The sequence below is a fragment of the Notamacropus eugenii genome, chromosome 4 (genome assembly GCF_028372415.1).
Source record: "Notamacropus eugenii isolate mMacEug1 chromosome 4, mMacEug1.pri_v2, whole genome shotgun sequence".
Lineage (NCBI taxonomy): Eukaryota > Metazoa > Chordata > Mammalia > Diprotodontia > Macropodidae > Notamacropus > Notamacropus eugenii.
The window spans coordinates 145,780,067-145,795,394 of NC_092875.1; the positions used below are offsets into that span (position 1 = coordinate 145,780,067).

The 15,328-nt window shown below is 34.3% G+C and overlaps 1 protein-coding gene across 2 annotated transcripts in view; it reads left to right on the forward strand.

The window, feature by feature from the left end:
- LRP12 (LDL receptor related protein 12) overlaps window positions 1-15,328 on the forward strand; it is a 130,636-nt gene that overhangs the window by 49,291 nt on the left and 66,017 nt on the right. The window contains exon 2 of one of the 2 annotated variants that reach the window (XM_072603298.1): window positions 13,330-13,386. The exons of the other annotated variant lie outside the window; for it this stretch is intronic. Within the exon in view, the coding sequence (XP_072459399.1) occupies window positions 13,330-13,386 (57 nt within the window). The remainder of the gene's footprint in view (window positions 1-13,329; window positions 13,387-15,328) is intronic. 2 annotated transcript variants of the gene reach the window in all.

Below are 15,328 nucleotides of genomic sequence, written 5' to 3' on the forward strand. Positions count from 1 at the left end.
CCAATGTGTCCCATGTCATGCAATCAGTTCCAAAGTTTTTCAGAGAGACCTTGGGAGTTTCCTTGTATCAGTTCTCACCACCGTGAGCACTTGACTTGTGTGAGTTCTCTGTAAGACATCTTTTAGGCAAGCATGCATTTGGCATTCAAACAATGTGGCCACCCATTGGAGTTTGTGGTCTCTACAGTAGAATTTGAATGCTTGGCAGTTTAGTTCAAGAAAGGACCTCAGTGTCTGGTGATCTTCAGAATCTTCCTAAGACAATATAAACGGAGGCAATTCAGTTTCCTGGTGTGGTGTTGGTAGACTAGCCAGGTTTCATAGGCATACAACAATGAGATCAGCTCAACAGCTCTGTGATCTTCAGTTTGATAGGCAGCCTATACCTCATCATCTATGTGTACCTCCCTGGAAAGTATACTGCCAAGGTAAGTGGACTTATCCACAGAATACAAAATTTCTCCCATTTGCTGTAACGATTTGGTTCCACAAATGAATGTTGTGGTGCTGACTGGTGAAGAACCTATATTTTCTTGATGTTAATCATTAGGTCAAAATTAGCAGAAACAGTAGAGAACCAATTACTTTGTGGCATCTCAACTTCAGTCTTCATTCTTATAGTAGGTGCTTTAAAGTGGCTTATAGCATTCTTAGGTATGACTTAATACATCAGTCTTTGCAATGAATTAGTGAGTTAAAAGCATTTTGAGCATAGTAAGGTACAGATTGTGGTATAATAAATGTAAACATGCAACGCTCTTTTCTACCTCCTTTTATCTCACCCCTGCATCATTCTGTAAGTTTTTTTTTTTTTTCCCACAAGTAACCTGTGAAGATGGGCTGCTAATGAATGGAGAGTAGGGGACGTATATAAGAAGTGTTTTGAAAGTAGAAGCAACAAGATTTCTTAACAGATTGAATATGTAGAGTGAGTACTAGGAGTACTAGACATAACAGGTTGTGAGTGCCTGGGAGGACAGTGCCCTTGACAGTAATAGGGAAGTTTGGAGAGTGAGGGGGAGGGAAGGGTTGGGGATAAAGATAACAATGAGTTCTGTTTTGGTCTCATTCCTTATTTGATCTACCACTTGCCTGCCCTTCCTTCCCTGTGTCTTTTTCTTGCCCTTAGTTTTCTTCATTAATCTCAGCTCCTTCTGAGTTTATGAACTGACACTGTTTTCACAGTAGTACACCATACTCTTATATTCATCCTGTTACTTGCCAATTGCTTCCATTTTCTTAATATATATGTCCTATATTTAAAAATAGATGTTTGTGTAGTTCCATACCATTATATTCAGAAAACTCTTATTTTTTTTCCTCATTGGAATTGCTTCCTTTTGTAATAATTTCAGTAATTAATAAATAAATTCAGTAATTTGTCATAATTTCATTCTTGAGAGATTATCAGTCTTCCTGGGCTTAAGTAACTTAGCCTGTTTTTGCTTTATGATTTTGGGACTTGAGATCTTACCAATTTCAGCTCTTTGAGAACTATTCCAAAATCAAGAATGCAGATTGCCTATTTTCCTCTCCTCTATTCCCAACTTAGTAAGCTGCCACAATATTTCCATCATTTCCCATTCAGAAACCAATTTTAATCTGTAAGTTAGGATCATATAAATCCTGAATAGAATTTTACTTTGTTTCCTACACCTTTTAAAGATGAAGCTTTAATTAAGTCAAGAAGTTATTGGCTGCTCAGTTTTTTCAGATAAAGAACTCTAGTAAATCCTTACCACTAGTGTATTATACTTCTTGTCAAGTTTATGATTCCAAAATCCTAATTTACTTCTTCCTGTCCAAGTGGCCAGGAGTGTACTTTAGTAGCACTTCTCTTTCTATCTCTATTAATTTTCACTCAAATTTCCTCCACCATACTATCCCCCCCTGCCCCATTACAATTCCTAGAGATATATCTCCCATGATTATGCCTTCTCATTATTCAGTATTTCCTCTCCCTACTTTATCTGTTCTTTTTTTCTTTTTAAAAATTGTTTTATTTTTATTATGATCTTAACAAATTTGAATGATCTTAACAAATTTGAACATTTCAGTATATAAAGAATAAAAAAAGGATTTTATGTGAAATTGAAAATCTATTGTATATATATTTTTAAAAAAATTAATTTGATGCAATAGCACTAATTTTACCCTCTCTTTGTCACCTTCTGAACTTCAGCTTTGTCTCTTTTTGATATTATTTTATATTTAATTGATATTTTTATCTTTCTTATTTTGTGTCACTTTCAGTATCTACCTTCTCCCCCACAAAACTTCCTCCCCTCCAAAAAGAAAATGCCTTCCCTTGTAAGAAATAAATTACTGTATAATAAAGAACATTGCCCTAATCTGAAAATGTATGTTTTACCCTGCATTTCTGATTTATCACCTCTCTGTCAAAAGGTGGGAGGCATGTGTCATCTTCAGTTTTCTGGAATCATCATAATTGATTTATAGTATTGATCAGCACTTTTAAGTCTTAAAAAGTTGTTTCATTTGTCTTGCCAGAGTTATAGAAATTGTTTGGCTTCTGCTCACATCACTCTGCATTACCTCAAGCATGTTTTATTAGTTTTGTCTGAATCTATTCCTTTTGTCGTTTTTATGTCATTAGAAGGGATAGTTAGGTGGCGTAGAGGATAGAATGCAGGATCTATAGAATGATAGAGTTCTGGAATCAGAAGGACCTGAGTTCAAATCTAGTTTTAGATACTTACTAGCTATGATGCTGGGCAAGTCACTTAGCCTTGTTTGACTCAGTTTCCTCATCTGTAAAATGAGCTGGAAAAGGAAATGGCAAACCACTCTAGTATCTTTGTCAAGAAAACTCTAAGTGCTGTCATGAAGAGTCAGACATGACTGAAAAATGACTGAACAATAGTGTCACTCTAATGTTCCATTAAATTTATAACTCCTTGAGAGATACCCATTATATTTATGGATTTTTTGATGAAGTGATATTATAAATATTTTTGCACATAAAGTTTCTTTCTGTCTGCCTTAATAGTGGATTGCTAGGTCAAAATTATATATAGTTTAGTGACTTTCTGGGTATAATTACAAAATTTTTGGAATTTCCAGAATTGTTGGACAAATTTAGAGTTTCATGAATAGTGCATACTTAGTAGCCCTGTTTTCCCTTCAACAGTTGTAATTGTCTTTTAAAAATGTCTTCTTTGGTCATATATCTATAGGGGAATATCTTGTTCTTTTATATTTGAATCAGTCTCATACATATTTTGAGTTTAGGACCTTTATTTTACATAATCAAATTGTCCATTTCACCTCTTAAGATCTTTTCTATCCTTTCCTTCTTTTATTAAGAATTCTTTCCTCATCCATAATAGTGAAAGATACCTTCATCTCTGATCCTTTAAATTGTTCATGATATAACTTTTAATATTTTGGTCCATGTTTAGTTGGAGCTTATTGTGGTATATCATTTGAGATGTTGGTTTAAACCTAATTTCTGCCAGAATACTTTCAGTTTCCATGGAATCCTTAACTCCTGTAACTAGTGCCTTTGCATATATTGATCCCTATGCTCCTATGTTTGTTTGGTCCTAGGTCTTATTTACTTAATGTGTTCCATTGTTCACTTTTTGCATTTTTTAAGTAGCACCCAGTAGTTTTAATTGTTGTTAGTTTGTACTGCAACTTGAAATTTAGTAGTTAGGCCTCCTATCTTCTTACCTTTTCATTTCTCTTCATTTCATTTCTCTTAAGATTCTGGCTCCAGGTGAATTACATCTAATTCTAGGAAGTAAATCTTCAGTAGTTTGGTATGACATGAAATTGTAAGTTTATGAAGGAATTACTGTTGTTTTTATTACATCAGCATAGCTCCACAATATGAGCAATTCATATTTCTTCAGTTATTTAAACTTTCTTTATAAAGATTATTTTGCAGTTATATTCACATAATTTGTCTCTGTCTTGATAGTTGGCTTCTCGGATAGTTTATATGTATCCCATAGATATTTTGAGTTGCATTTCTCATTCTCCCTCTTCCTAGAAAGACTGGTGATTTTTTAAAAGAATTTATTTATATCTTACTACCTTCCTGAAATTAAAATTGTTACAGTTAAATTTGGTTCTCTTGAGTAAACCAAACCATTATATTATCTTTAAACCCTAGTGATTTGGTTTATTTTTTGTCTGTTATTTTTCTCAATTTCTTATTGTCAAATTGATATATTTATCATGTGTAGAACTCTACCAAATAACTGACGTCTTTGATTTACTTCTGATCTAACTTGGAAGACTTCTAGTATTTATATTATAATAATGCTAGCATTTGATTTTAGGTAAATAATGTTGATAATCTTAAGGAAAAGCTGGTTTGTTTATATGCTTTTCATTCAGTATTTACCAAGAAAGGCAGGAATACTTTTTCTAAAGCCTTTTCTGAATCTTTTGATGTAATAGATGATGTAAAATTTTTTTTAGGGGGGAACATGACTGACTTTTTATATATGTTATTTTCCTAACATAGAATCAACCCTAAATTCTTGTTAGAAGCCCAATATAATCATAGTACATAATCTTATTAATATATTACCATAGGATCCTTGTTAATATTTTAATTGATATTTTTTATCAATATTCACTTGCTCTCTTCCTCTGTGAATTTTCAGTTTTCATTTTTTAGTATGGTAGTTTGATTTTCTTCTCTATTTAAAAATTACATTAGCAAATGGATTGTTTATTTTAGTAGTTCTTCCACCCAAAAGTTCCTTGCTTTATTTATCAATTCAATATGTATTTTTTAAATTTAAATTTTTATCTCTTCTTTAATTTTCTAAATTTCATTTTTGTATTTACTTCCACATTTGTGATTTGTTGCTTTGCTAGTTACATGCTCAGTTCATTCATCTGCTTATTTTCTCACTTGTTGAAGAAAGTATACGTGTATACATAGACAGAGGAGAGATACACATCAGTCCCAGAGTTTTGCTATGTTGTCTCATTCTATTTTCTTTGATGAAATTCTTCTATTTCTCTAGTTTGTTCTTTAACCTGCCATTTATTTAGGATTATAATATTTAGTCATTTATGTTTGAATCCTTTCTTCAAATCTCCTTTAATGTTAGAGAGGCATCATGGTGTATTGGATAAAGTAGTGGATTTGGAGTCAGGAAGACCTAAATTCAAATCCTAACCTGGGAGCTTGCTAGCTGTGTCACCTTCAGCAAGTCATTTAACTTCTCTTTCACTCAGTTTTTCATTTGTAAAATGAAGGGATTGAACTTGATAGCCTCTAATTGGTCAGTCAACCAGTATTTATTAAATATCTACCATGTGCTAGGCATTGGACTGAACTCTGGAGATACACAGAAAAGCACAATACAAAACAAAAACTAGTTCCATCCCTCAAGGAGCTCAGGATATAATGGAGTAGCAGCATACAAACAATTATGTATAAACAAAATATTTGTAGGATAACAGGAGTGGTCTTAGAAGGGCATTAAGATTAAGAAACTCTGGGAAAGACTTCTTGAAGAAATAAGGATTTTAGCTAAGATTTAAAAGAAGCTGAGTAACTTTTTTTTTTTTTGGTTGTTTCCTCATTCAGTTCTGTTTGAGAGGGTAATGTCAGTATTATTACATTAAATTAATTTTTAAAAAAAGACATGACCCATAGACTTTTCACCATGGAATTTTCTTGGCAAAGATACTGTTTGCCATTTCCTTCTCTAGTAGATAGGAGGTATAAATAAGAGAGGGAGAGAGTTCCAGACATGGGAGATAGACAGTGAAAATGTTCAGTTAAGAGTTGGGGTGTCATGTTCCAGAAACAGCAGTGAGGCTAGTGTTATAGTATATAGCAGAGTATGTTGGAGGCAGGGAAGTATATAATATAAGATGACTAGAATAGGAAGGGGTCCAGGTTGTAAAAGGCTTTGAAGACCAGAGTATTTTTTATTGAATCTTAGAAGCAATAGAGAACCACTGGAGACTTGTGTTTTAGGAAGATCAGTTTAACAGTTGAATGAAGGATGGGTTGGAATGTGTAGAAACTTGAGGCAAGGAGGCCAGCCATTTCTAAGTTCCTTCCAATTTTAAGTCCATGGTTCTATGATTTTATTTTTTATTGAGGTTGGTAAAGAATGGGCTTGATAATATTTGGCTTTTCTGGGGGTGGAGCTAAGATGGTGGAGTAACAGTGCAGACTTGCAGGCCCTCTCCCACCCAAACCCAGTCAAATATCTGTAAAAAATGACTCTAAACAAATTCTGGAGCTACAGAACCCACAGAATGATGGAGTGAAGCAAATCTCCAATCCATGACAGCTTGGAAGGTCACCAGGAAGTGTCTATCATGCTGGGACTGAGAGCAGAGCATAATCCAGTGTGGGCCACATCTCACAGACTGGTCTTGAGTAAGCCTTGGGGGAACTGAATCTCACACACCTGTGGTGGTTTCCAGACTTCACAACCCCAAAATGCCAAGGACAAATTAGAAAGTCAGTGGAAAAAACCTGTGGGACCTGTGTAAGAGAGTACAATAGTCAGGCCCTAGCCTCAGTGCAGTGAAGAGGTTAGAGGAGCCCAAGGCAGCATCAACAGGAGCAGAGGTATTGGCAGTGACTGCTTCTGGAGCTCTAGGCCCACAGATTGTAGCAGGGATCAGGTGGCTGACAGTACACCCCTCACCACCACTGGTAGCAGAGAACTACTTTAATAAAGCGCTCAAAAGTCAAGTAAATAGCTGGTGAAAATGAGCAAAATCTGGTAAAAGAATCAGACTATAGAATCTTACTTTGGTGACAAGGAAGACCAAAATATACAAGCAGAAGAAGACAACAAAGTCAAAGATCCTCCATCCAAAGACTCCAAGAAAAATATTAATTGACCTCAGGCCATGGAAGAGCTCAAAAAGGATTTTGAAAATCAAGTAAGAGAAGTAGAGCAAAAATTGGGTAGAGAAATGAGGGTGATGAAAGAAAATCATGAAAACTGAGTCAACAATATCTCATTGGAAAAATAACTGACTAGGAAAATAGATCAAGGAGAGACATTTTAAAAAATTTATTGGACTACCTGAAAGCCATGATCAAAAAAAAGAGCCTAAACATCATCTTCCAAGAAATTATCAAGGAAAACTGCCCTGATATTCTGGAACCAGAGGGTAAAATAGATATTGAGAGAATCCACAGATCCCCTCCTGAAAGAGATCCCAAAAGGAAATCTCCTAAGAATATTGCAGCCAAATTTCAGAGCTTCCAGTCAAGGAAAAAATATTGCAAGCGGCCAGAAAGAAACAATTCTAGTCAGGATGACACAAGATCTAGGAATATTGTGGCCAAATTCCAGAGTTTCCAGGTCAAGGAGAAAATATTTGCAAGCAGCCAGAAACAAACAGTTGAAGTATTATGGAAATACAATTAGGATAACACAAATTCTAGCTGCTTCTACATTAAGGGATCTCAGAGCTTGGAAAATAATATTCCAGAGGTCAAAGGAGCTAGGATTAAAACCAAGAATTACCTACCTAGCAAAACTGAGTATAATACTTAAGGGGAAAAAAATGGTCATTCAGTGAAATAGATGATTTTCAAGTATTCTTGATGAAAAGACCAGAGCTGAATAGAAAATTTGACTTTCAAACACAAGAACCAGGAGAAGCATGAAAAGGCAAACAGGGAAGAGAAATCATAAAAGGAATTATTAAAGTCAAACTGTTTACATTCCTACATGGAAACATAATATTTGTAACTCTTGAGACTTTTCTCAGTATTGGGGTAGTTGGAGAGATTATATACATATAGACAGAGGGCACAGGGTGAGTTGAATATGAAGGGGTGATATCTAAAAAAACAAAATTAAGAGGTGAGAGAAGACTATATTAGGTGAAGGATAAAGGGAGAAATAGAATGAAGCAAATTATCTCACATAAGAAGGAAGAAAAAGCTTTTTCAATGTAGGAGGAAAGGGGGAAGGTGAGAGGGAAAGAGGGAATCTTACTCTCATCACATTTGCCTTAAGGAAGGAATGACATGCACACTCAGTTTGATATGAAAATCTATCTTACACTACAGGGAGGTAAGGGGGAAAGGAGATAAGCGGGAGTGGGAGAGATGATAGAAGGGAGGACATATGGGAGGAGGGGGTAATTAGAAGTAAATGTTTTTCAGGAGAGATGGGGTCAAAAGACAGAATAGATAAATGGGAAGGATAGGGATGGAGGGAAATATAGTTAATCTTTCACAATATGACTTGTGGAAGTGTTTTCCATAACTACACATGTATAATCTATATTGAATTGCTTGCCTTCTTGGTGGGGATGGTTGGGGATGGAGGAAGGGAGAGAAGTTGGAATTCAAAATTTTAAAAAAGGAATGTTTAAATTGTTTTTAACAGAAACTGGGAAATAAGATACATAGGCAATGGAGTATAGAAATCTATCTTGCCCTACAAGAAAATGGAGGGGGTGGAGATAAGAGAGGGGAGGGGTGTGATAGAAGGAAGGGCAGATGGGTGAAGTGGTAATCAGAGTTCACGCTGTCTTAGGGTGGGCAGAGGGAAGAGATGGGGAGAAAATTTGGAACTCAAAATCTTGTGGAAATGTTTGTTGAGAATGAAAAATAAATTTAAAAATATTTTGGCTTTTCTGTATTTATACGTGAGTTTTTTACGCTTTAACACATGATCACTTTTGAAAATGTGCCATAAAAACTGAGAAATATGCGTATTCCTTTTGATTCTCATTCAGTAATTTCCAGAGATCTATCATATCTTACTTTTCTAAAATTTTGTTCATGTCTGTATCTTCCTTTTTGTTTATCTTTTTGTTATATTTTTCAAGGTCTGAAAGGAACATATTGAGATCCATATTTTAGATGATACGCCTTCAGAGTACATACAGAGTATCCCATAAATCTTAATGTAGTTTAAAGATATTAAAATTTTAAACTGCACTGAAGCTTTTTGGACACTTGATATATTAAGAGCGTGTCTGTGTGTGCATATATGGACATACTTATATAATTTTACCTTTAAGCACAATGTTGTGCATATATGGACATATTTATATAATTTTACCTTTAAGCACAGTGTAGTTTCATTGCTTATTTCTTTTAATCATGTCTATTTTTATTTTGCTTCCTCTTGAATTTTAAAACTCATAAAAGGCATGATGAAATTAAATTACAACTTCTCATTTTGACTTTGTGTGAATCTTTATGTTTCAAGTATGTTTCTTGTAATCATATTGAGCTCTTGCTTCTAATTCATTCTGCTACGCTCTTCATGTGGTAGATGAATTCATTCTATTTACATTCACAGTTGTCAATTATATTCATAGTTTATTGTGGTTTCCTTCTATATCACATCTGCTTGTAATTTTTCCTTCCCTTTTCCCCTATGCTCCACTTTACAGAGAAAAAGAAGGTGGAGAAACAAAAAGGAATATAGTCAGTGCTAGTAATGTATAATTAAAGTGATCTCATTCCTCTATTCATCTCTTTACCTAGTCAAGACCCCAATCACTGCTTCTGCTACTTCTTTTTATCTTCCTCTTTATAATTAACTTCTTGAAGTTGAGCTTTATTTTGCTTTTGACTATTTCCTCCACAGTTGCCCTCAAATTTAAATTGCCTTCTGTCTTTTCCCATCTTCATGTTGTATTTTGTCCTGGTCAGACAGTATCTGGACCATATGTTCAGTTTGGGAGGGCTTATTTTTAGGAAATAAATTGATAAGGATGAATGGTATTCAGAGGAATACAGCCTGGGTGACAAGGGGCCCGAATCCTGCCATGAGTATCAGTTGAAGGAATGGGGATGTTTTACTTGACGAGAAGATAGAAGGGAGACATTCAAACTGTCCATCAGTTATTTAAAAGATTTAGGGTAAGAGACAGGGATCATGATCAGTTTTGTATGACTTGTCCCCAGTGGGAAGAACTAATAGCAGTGGGTAGATATTGCAAGAAGACAAATTGAGGCTTGAGCTTCAAAGGAAAAGCTTCCTAACAGTAAATAGTTTTTCAGAAATGAAGGGGGCCGCTTCAAGAGTTGATGGCTACCCTCTTGAGATCTTCATGCAAAAGTTGGATGATAGCTTGCCAGGTCTTATGTAGAGATGATTCTTTTTTACGCACAGATTAGATAGATGACTCTAAATTTCCTTCTATGGAAAATCTACTTAATCTTTAATGATTTATCCATAATATTTAGGGAATGGGATATTGAAAATTTATATATATGTACTACACATAGAAAAGCAATACTTATGCAATTTGAATATGACATCTCACTTAGAAACATTTAGGGATTATTAATAAATAGCAATTATTAATTATATAGTAGAATACATTGTGGGTTAGATTATCTTTATGAAATTGTGCAGTAATTTTAGTTATCTCAGATTTTCCTTGTTTGCAAGTCATTCCTTTTTAAAAAATACATATTTTACCAGTCATGCTTTAGGATTATAAATCTTAAATATAACTTTTTTGCAAATAATCAAAGTTAGGGGTAATTCAAAAAATATTAGAGAAAGAAGTGATTGAGGCAAGTATGGTGTGGCCATTTCTGTTGGTGACTTATGCAGAAGTGGCATAAAACCTAAGTATACTCAGAAAGAGTGGGCTTTTGGAAGTGAGTGTTGACAACTGAAAAATGAGATTACTGTATAAATATGTACAGGATATAAAAAGAACTAGAGTAAGAACTTCAGGCTATTGTGTGGATTACCTGTGGAGGACCTAGAGAAAAACACAGGCAAGAATTGCATGGCATGAGAAGGAATGAGTTGTGTGAGGTCTAAATGGATGGAGAAAATATCCGTGTAGCTGAGATCACAGTTTTATTGATGTATGAAGTATAGAAAAAGTTTAGGAAATAGAATTAAAGGCAACTAGGTGGTGCAGTGGATAGAGGACCAAGCCTGGAGCCAGGAAGACTCAAGTTCAAACTAGATACTTAATAGCTGTATGACCCAGAGCAAGTCACTTAACCTCTGTTTGCCTCAGTTTTCTCATCTGTAAGGGAATAATAATAATATCACCTACTTCCCAAGGGTGTTGTGAGGATCAAGTGAAACAATAATCATAGTTAGCAGAGTGCCTGGCACATAATAAATGCTATATAAATGTTAGCTCCTCCACCCTTAAAGTTAATATTTCCCCCCAATAAATCTTCATTTTCATTTGCTTCATCATTTATTTCTCATAAAAGTAAAATGTCTAAAAGATTCTGTTATTTTGAATTTTTCAGTACTTTGAATTTTGTACATAGAGAAGAGGGAAAACAAAGAATCTTTTTGGGAAGTTAATGCTTACAACTAAAATATTAAGTTATTAGTATTGATCTTAGATATGGATCCTATACTTGGCTCTAAATTTTCCTCGGTTGTAATTATAGGCTAAAGAAGATGTTCATTTCTAGTTATGCAGAAGGATATAGTCTTGGTTAAGCTGAAATTGTGATTTTCTTACTATTTTCAGCTATGTTCCTAAAATAACTGGTGTACTTATAAATATAATTGGGCAGTTATATAGCACAATGGAGTCAGGAAGACTCATCTCCCAGCATTCAAATTTGATCTCAGGTACTTAGTAGTTGTGTGACCCTAGGCAAATCACTTTACCCTGTTTGTCTCAGTTTCCTCATTTATAAAATAAACTGGAGAAGGAAATGGCAAACCACTCTAGTATTTTTGCCAAAAAATTCTCAAATGCAGTCATGAAGAGTTGGACATAAGTGAAAAATGACTGAAGAGCAAAACTTACAAAGTATAAATATCTGTTGGTATACTAACAATTTCAACTTCAGGAAATAAATATTCCCAATATTTTAACTGGGAAATACTTCAGAGCAGTACTTTTTGTCTTATTAGATACAATTCAGCTACTCATTTCAACAGGTATTTAAGGTTTTAGTCTAGGCTTATTAACATGTGGTTGTTGTAGGAAGAGAAGTAGTAGATGACATTGTGGCTTTCAAGGAGTTTAGTTACATTATAGAGATGTCTTTGTGAAACATATGAAGAACAGTATCACACAAAATATGATGAAGTACCAAAATGTATGGTGCAGGCAGTAAGTCGTCAGTAGTTATTTTTTAACGTTTTCTCCCTTTTACTTTTTATTTTTTAAATAGTATTTTATTTTTCCTCAATTATATATAAAAAATTTTTAACATTCACTTTTTAAAAATTTTGAGTTCCAAATTCTCTCCCTTCTCATCTCTCTGCTTTGGTGAAATGCTAAGTAATTTCATATAGGTTATACAGGTGCAGAACTGTCATATTAAGGCATGTTGTGAAAGAAAACACAGACCAAAAAAAAAAAAAAATCCCACAGAAAATAAAGTGAAAAATAGTATGCTTGATCTGCATTCAGATTTCATCAGTTCTTTCTCTGGAGGTAGATAGCACTTTTTATCAGGAGCCCTTTGGAATTGTCTTGGATCTTTTATAGCTAAGTCATTCAGAGTTGGTCATCATACAGTATTGCTGTTTGAGTAAAAAGGTTACTAAGCACCAACTAAAGACCAGACACTGTGCTAAGTATAAGTACTGAGGATACAAAGAAAAACAAAAGACAGTTTCTACTCTCAAGTTCACAACCTAAAGGAGGAGAAAACAGTGCAAATAACTTTATAGAAACAAAATATGTGTGGGATAAATTGGAGATAACGAAGATAGAGACAGCACTCACATTAAGATCAGGAAAGGCCTCTTGTCGGAGATGGGATTTTAGCTGGTACTTGAAGGAAGCCAGGAAACACAGGAGGGAGAGGGAACATACCTTGAAAATGCCCAGAGTGGGAGATAACTGGACAGGAGGAGAACCAACACATTTTAACTTTCATTTGCTGGGAATATCAGTATAGATTAAAGAAGAATTATACATCAACATTATCTTCCATTTCCCTTACCTTTATAGTACATGCCCCTCTAATTTTCCACTGTCATAATTAAATTTCTCCTTTTATATTGCAGTCTACTGGGGATTCCACTTGATTTCCTTCCTTCTGCCCGCCCCCGCCATAAAACTTCTTAAAAAATACTTTATGAAGTGAATTTAATAGAAGCATAAAACACTTCTTGATAATAGCAAGGCTTATATGTTCAACATAAATGATAAATTGTGTATAATTCTATGACGTGGTGGTTTCTAAAACATTTTCTCTGCCATATTTATTGCTTTTGTCTCTATCATAATCTTAAAAAGTTTAGTGTGTAGGGCCTTTGATTTTAAGTTGCAAACTGTTAAAAGTAGCATAGTTTTTCCTTGTTCTTTTAAAGAAAATGGATCTGAAGAAGTTTTTACAAATTTTATCTTGGAAATTAGTTTATTCATTATGTTTAATTTTAGGAAATGGTGCTCTTGCAGAACATTCTGAAAATGTGCATATTTCAGGAGTGTCAACTGGTAAGTCATTTTTTGTAATGTTTAAATTTCATGCATGACTTATATGGTAAATATTGAAAGCCACCTGGTATCTTATGAAGTGATATTTGGCTATAAAAATTATTACTGCCTTTTGCAGCATGTAATAAGGAATGAAGCAACTGGAACATGGAAAAATTTTCATAAGATAAAATTGATACCTGCATGCCCATGAACTGATTATGCTTTTCTTAACGGACTGCTTAATTATTTTTTTCCATACAAACATTGAACTAAGAGAAAAGTCAGTCTAAGTTGAATTGATATTTTCTTTTCAAGAAGTTATATGCAGTGAAACTTATTAAAATGTAATTTTGGATTTTGTTTGCTATAAAAGAGAATCAGAAATTAAACACTGCTTGGTTTAGATTGAAATACTAACACTAGCTAAACTACCATACATTTGCCTATACAATTTCTCTTAATATTAAGAAAAAAGTTGGTGTTCATGAGACTGAGAACTTCTTGTTGGGATAAGTGCTTAAAGAGTTTAAATTTTATCTGCTATTATAATATAATACCAACCTGGTGTTTAAAAAAAGCAGTTTTTCTTAGAGTAAAAGCAGATAATTTGCTAATAAAGGTGTACTGAATTCTATCTACACTGGCATTAGACACACATGCAAATTAGAAGCTACCCTCTCCTTAATTTCCTTCTTGCAGTGTATCATAATTTTCATGCTCTATTCTAGCTAGAGAAATATATTAATTCCTGTATTGCACTAAACAATGTCTTCTGCTTCTAAGGTATTTGTACATCTCATTTCCTCCCCTTAAAAACTCATGTAAATCTCTGTAAAACCATATTCTTTAGCCTTCACTCCTCTATGAACTCCTACCCATGCTCATTCTAAACTTTGTTCAGCTCTCATACATTTTCTGACTTGAACTAATTCTACTCCCCACAAATTTCATTTACCTCACATTTACTTTTCTTAGTTGAGTTACCAACAGTTATCTTTATCTAGACAGATGTCTGTCACTTATTTTGAAAAGTATGCTTACTTATGTAACTTCCTGCTATTTTTTTGTAAGCCCTTCAGGATCTGTAATTATTTTACTTACCTGACATTATACTTATTTATATTACTCAAATGAAATCCCTTTGGTCCAGGGAGTTCTTAGCTGTTTTTGTGTTATCAACGCCTTTGCCAGTGTGGTGAAGCCGTCAGACCTCTTCTCAGAATGTTTGTAAATGAATAAAATAAAATGCATATAATTACAAAAGAAACCAGATTCTTGTACTTGTTTTCTCTTAACTTTTTTTGAGGCAATTGAGGTTGAGACTTGCCCAGAGTCACACAGCTAGAAAGTGTCTGAGACCGGATTTGAACTCAGGTCTTCCTAACTCCAGTGCTGGTGCTCTGTCCATTGAGCCATTTCTCTCTGTCTTCTTAACACTCTGTGGTCTGGATTCCAACCTTATTATCTAAATAAAATTGCTTTTTTTTTCCAAGTAAATAACAATCTCTGACTTGCCAAATCTAATGACCTTTACTCAGTACTCATCTTTCTTGACTTCTGTGTAACCTTCGAAATTATCAGTCACCTTCTCCTGATACTTTCTTCTCTCTAGATTTTCATGATGCTGCTCTTTCACTTAATTCTTCTGCTTATCTTAGCACTGCTCAATCTGCTATGCTGTATCATCCAATTTATGCCTGCTAACCCAATCTATGGGTGTCCTGCAGAGTTCAATCCTAGCCACTTTCTCCTTTCCTGTACAATTTCCCTTGGTGATATCATCAGCTTCACTGGATTTGTTTATCATCTATTCTAAATACGATTATTCTAAAATCTCCTTATCCAGCCCTAACTTCTCTGCTGACCTCCAGTTTTATGCCTCCAGATGTTTATTGAACATTCTACTGAATTTCTCATAGATAGCTTAAATTCACCATGTCCAAAACTGAACTCATCTTTT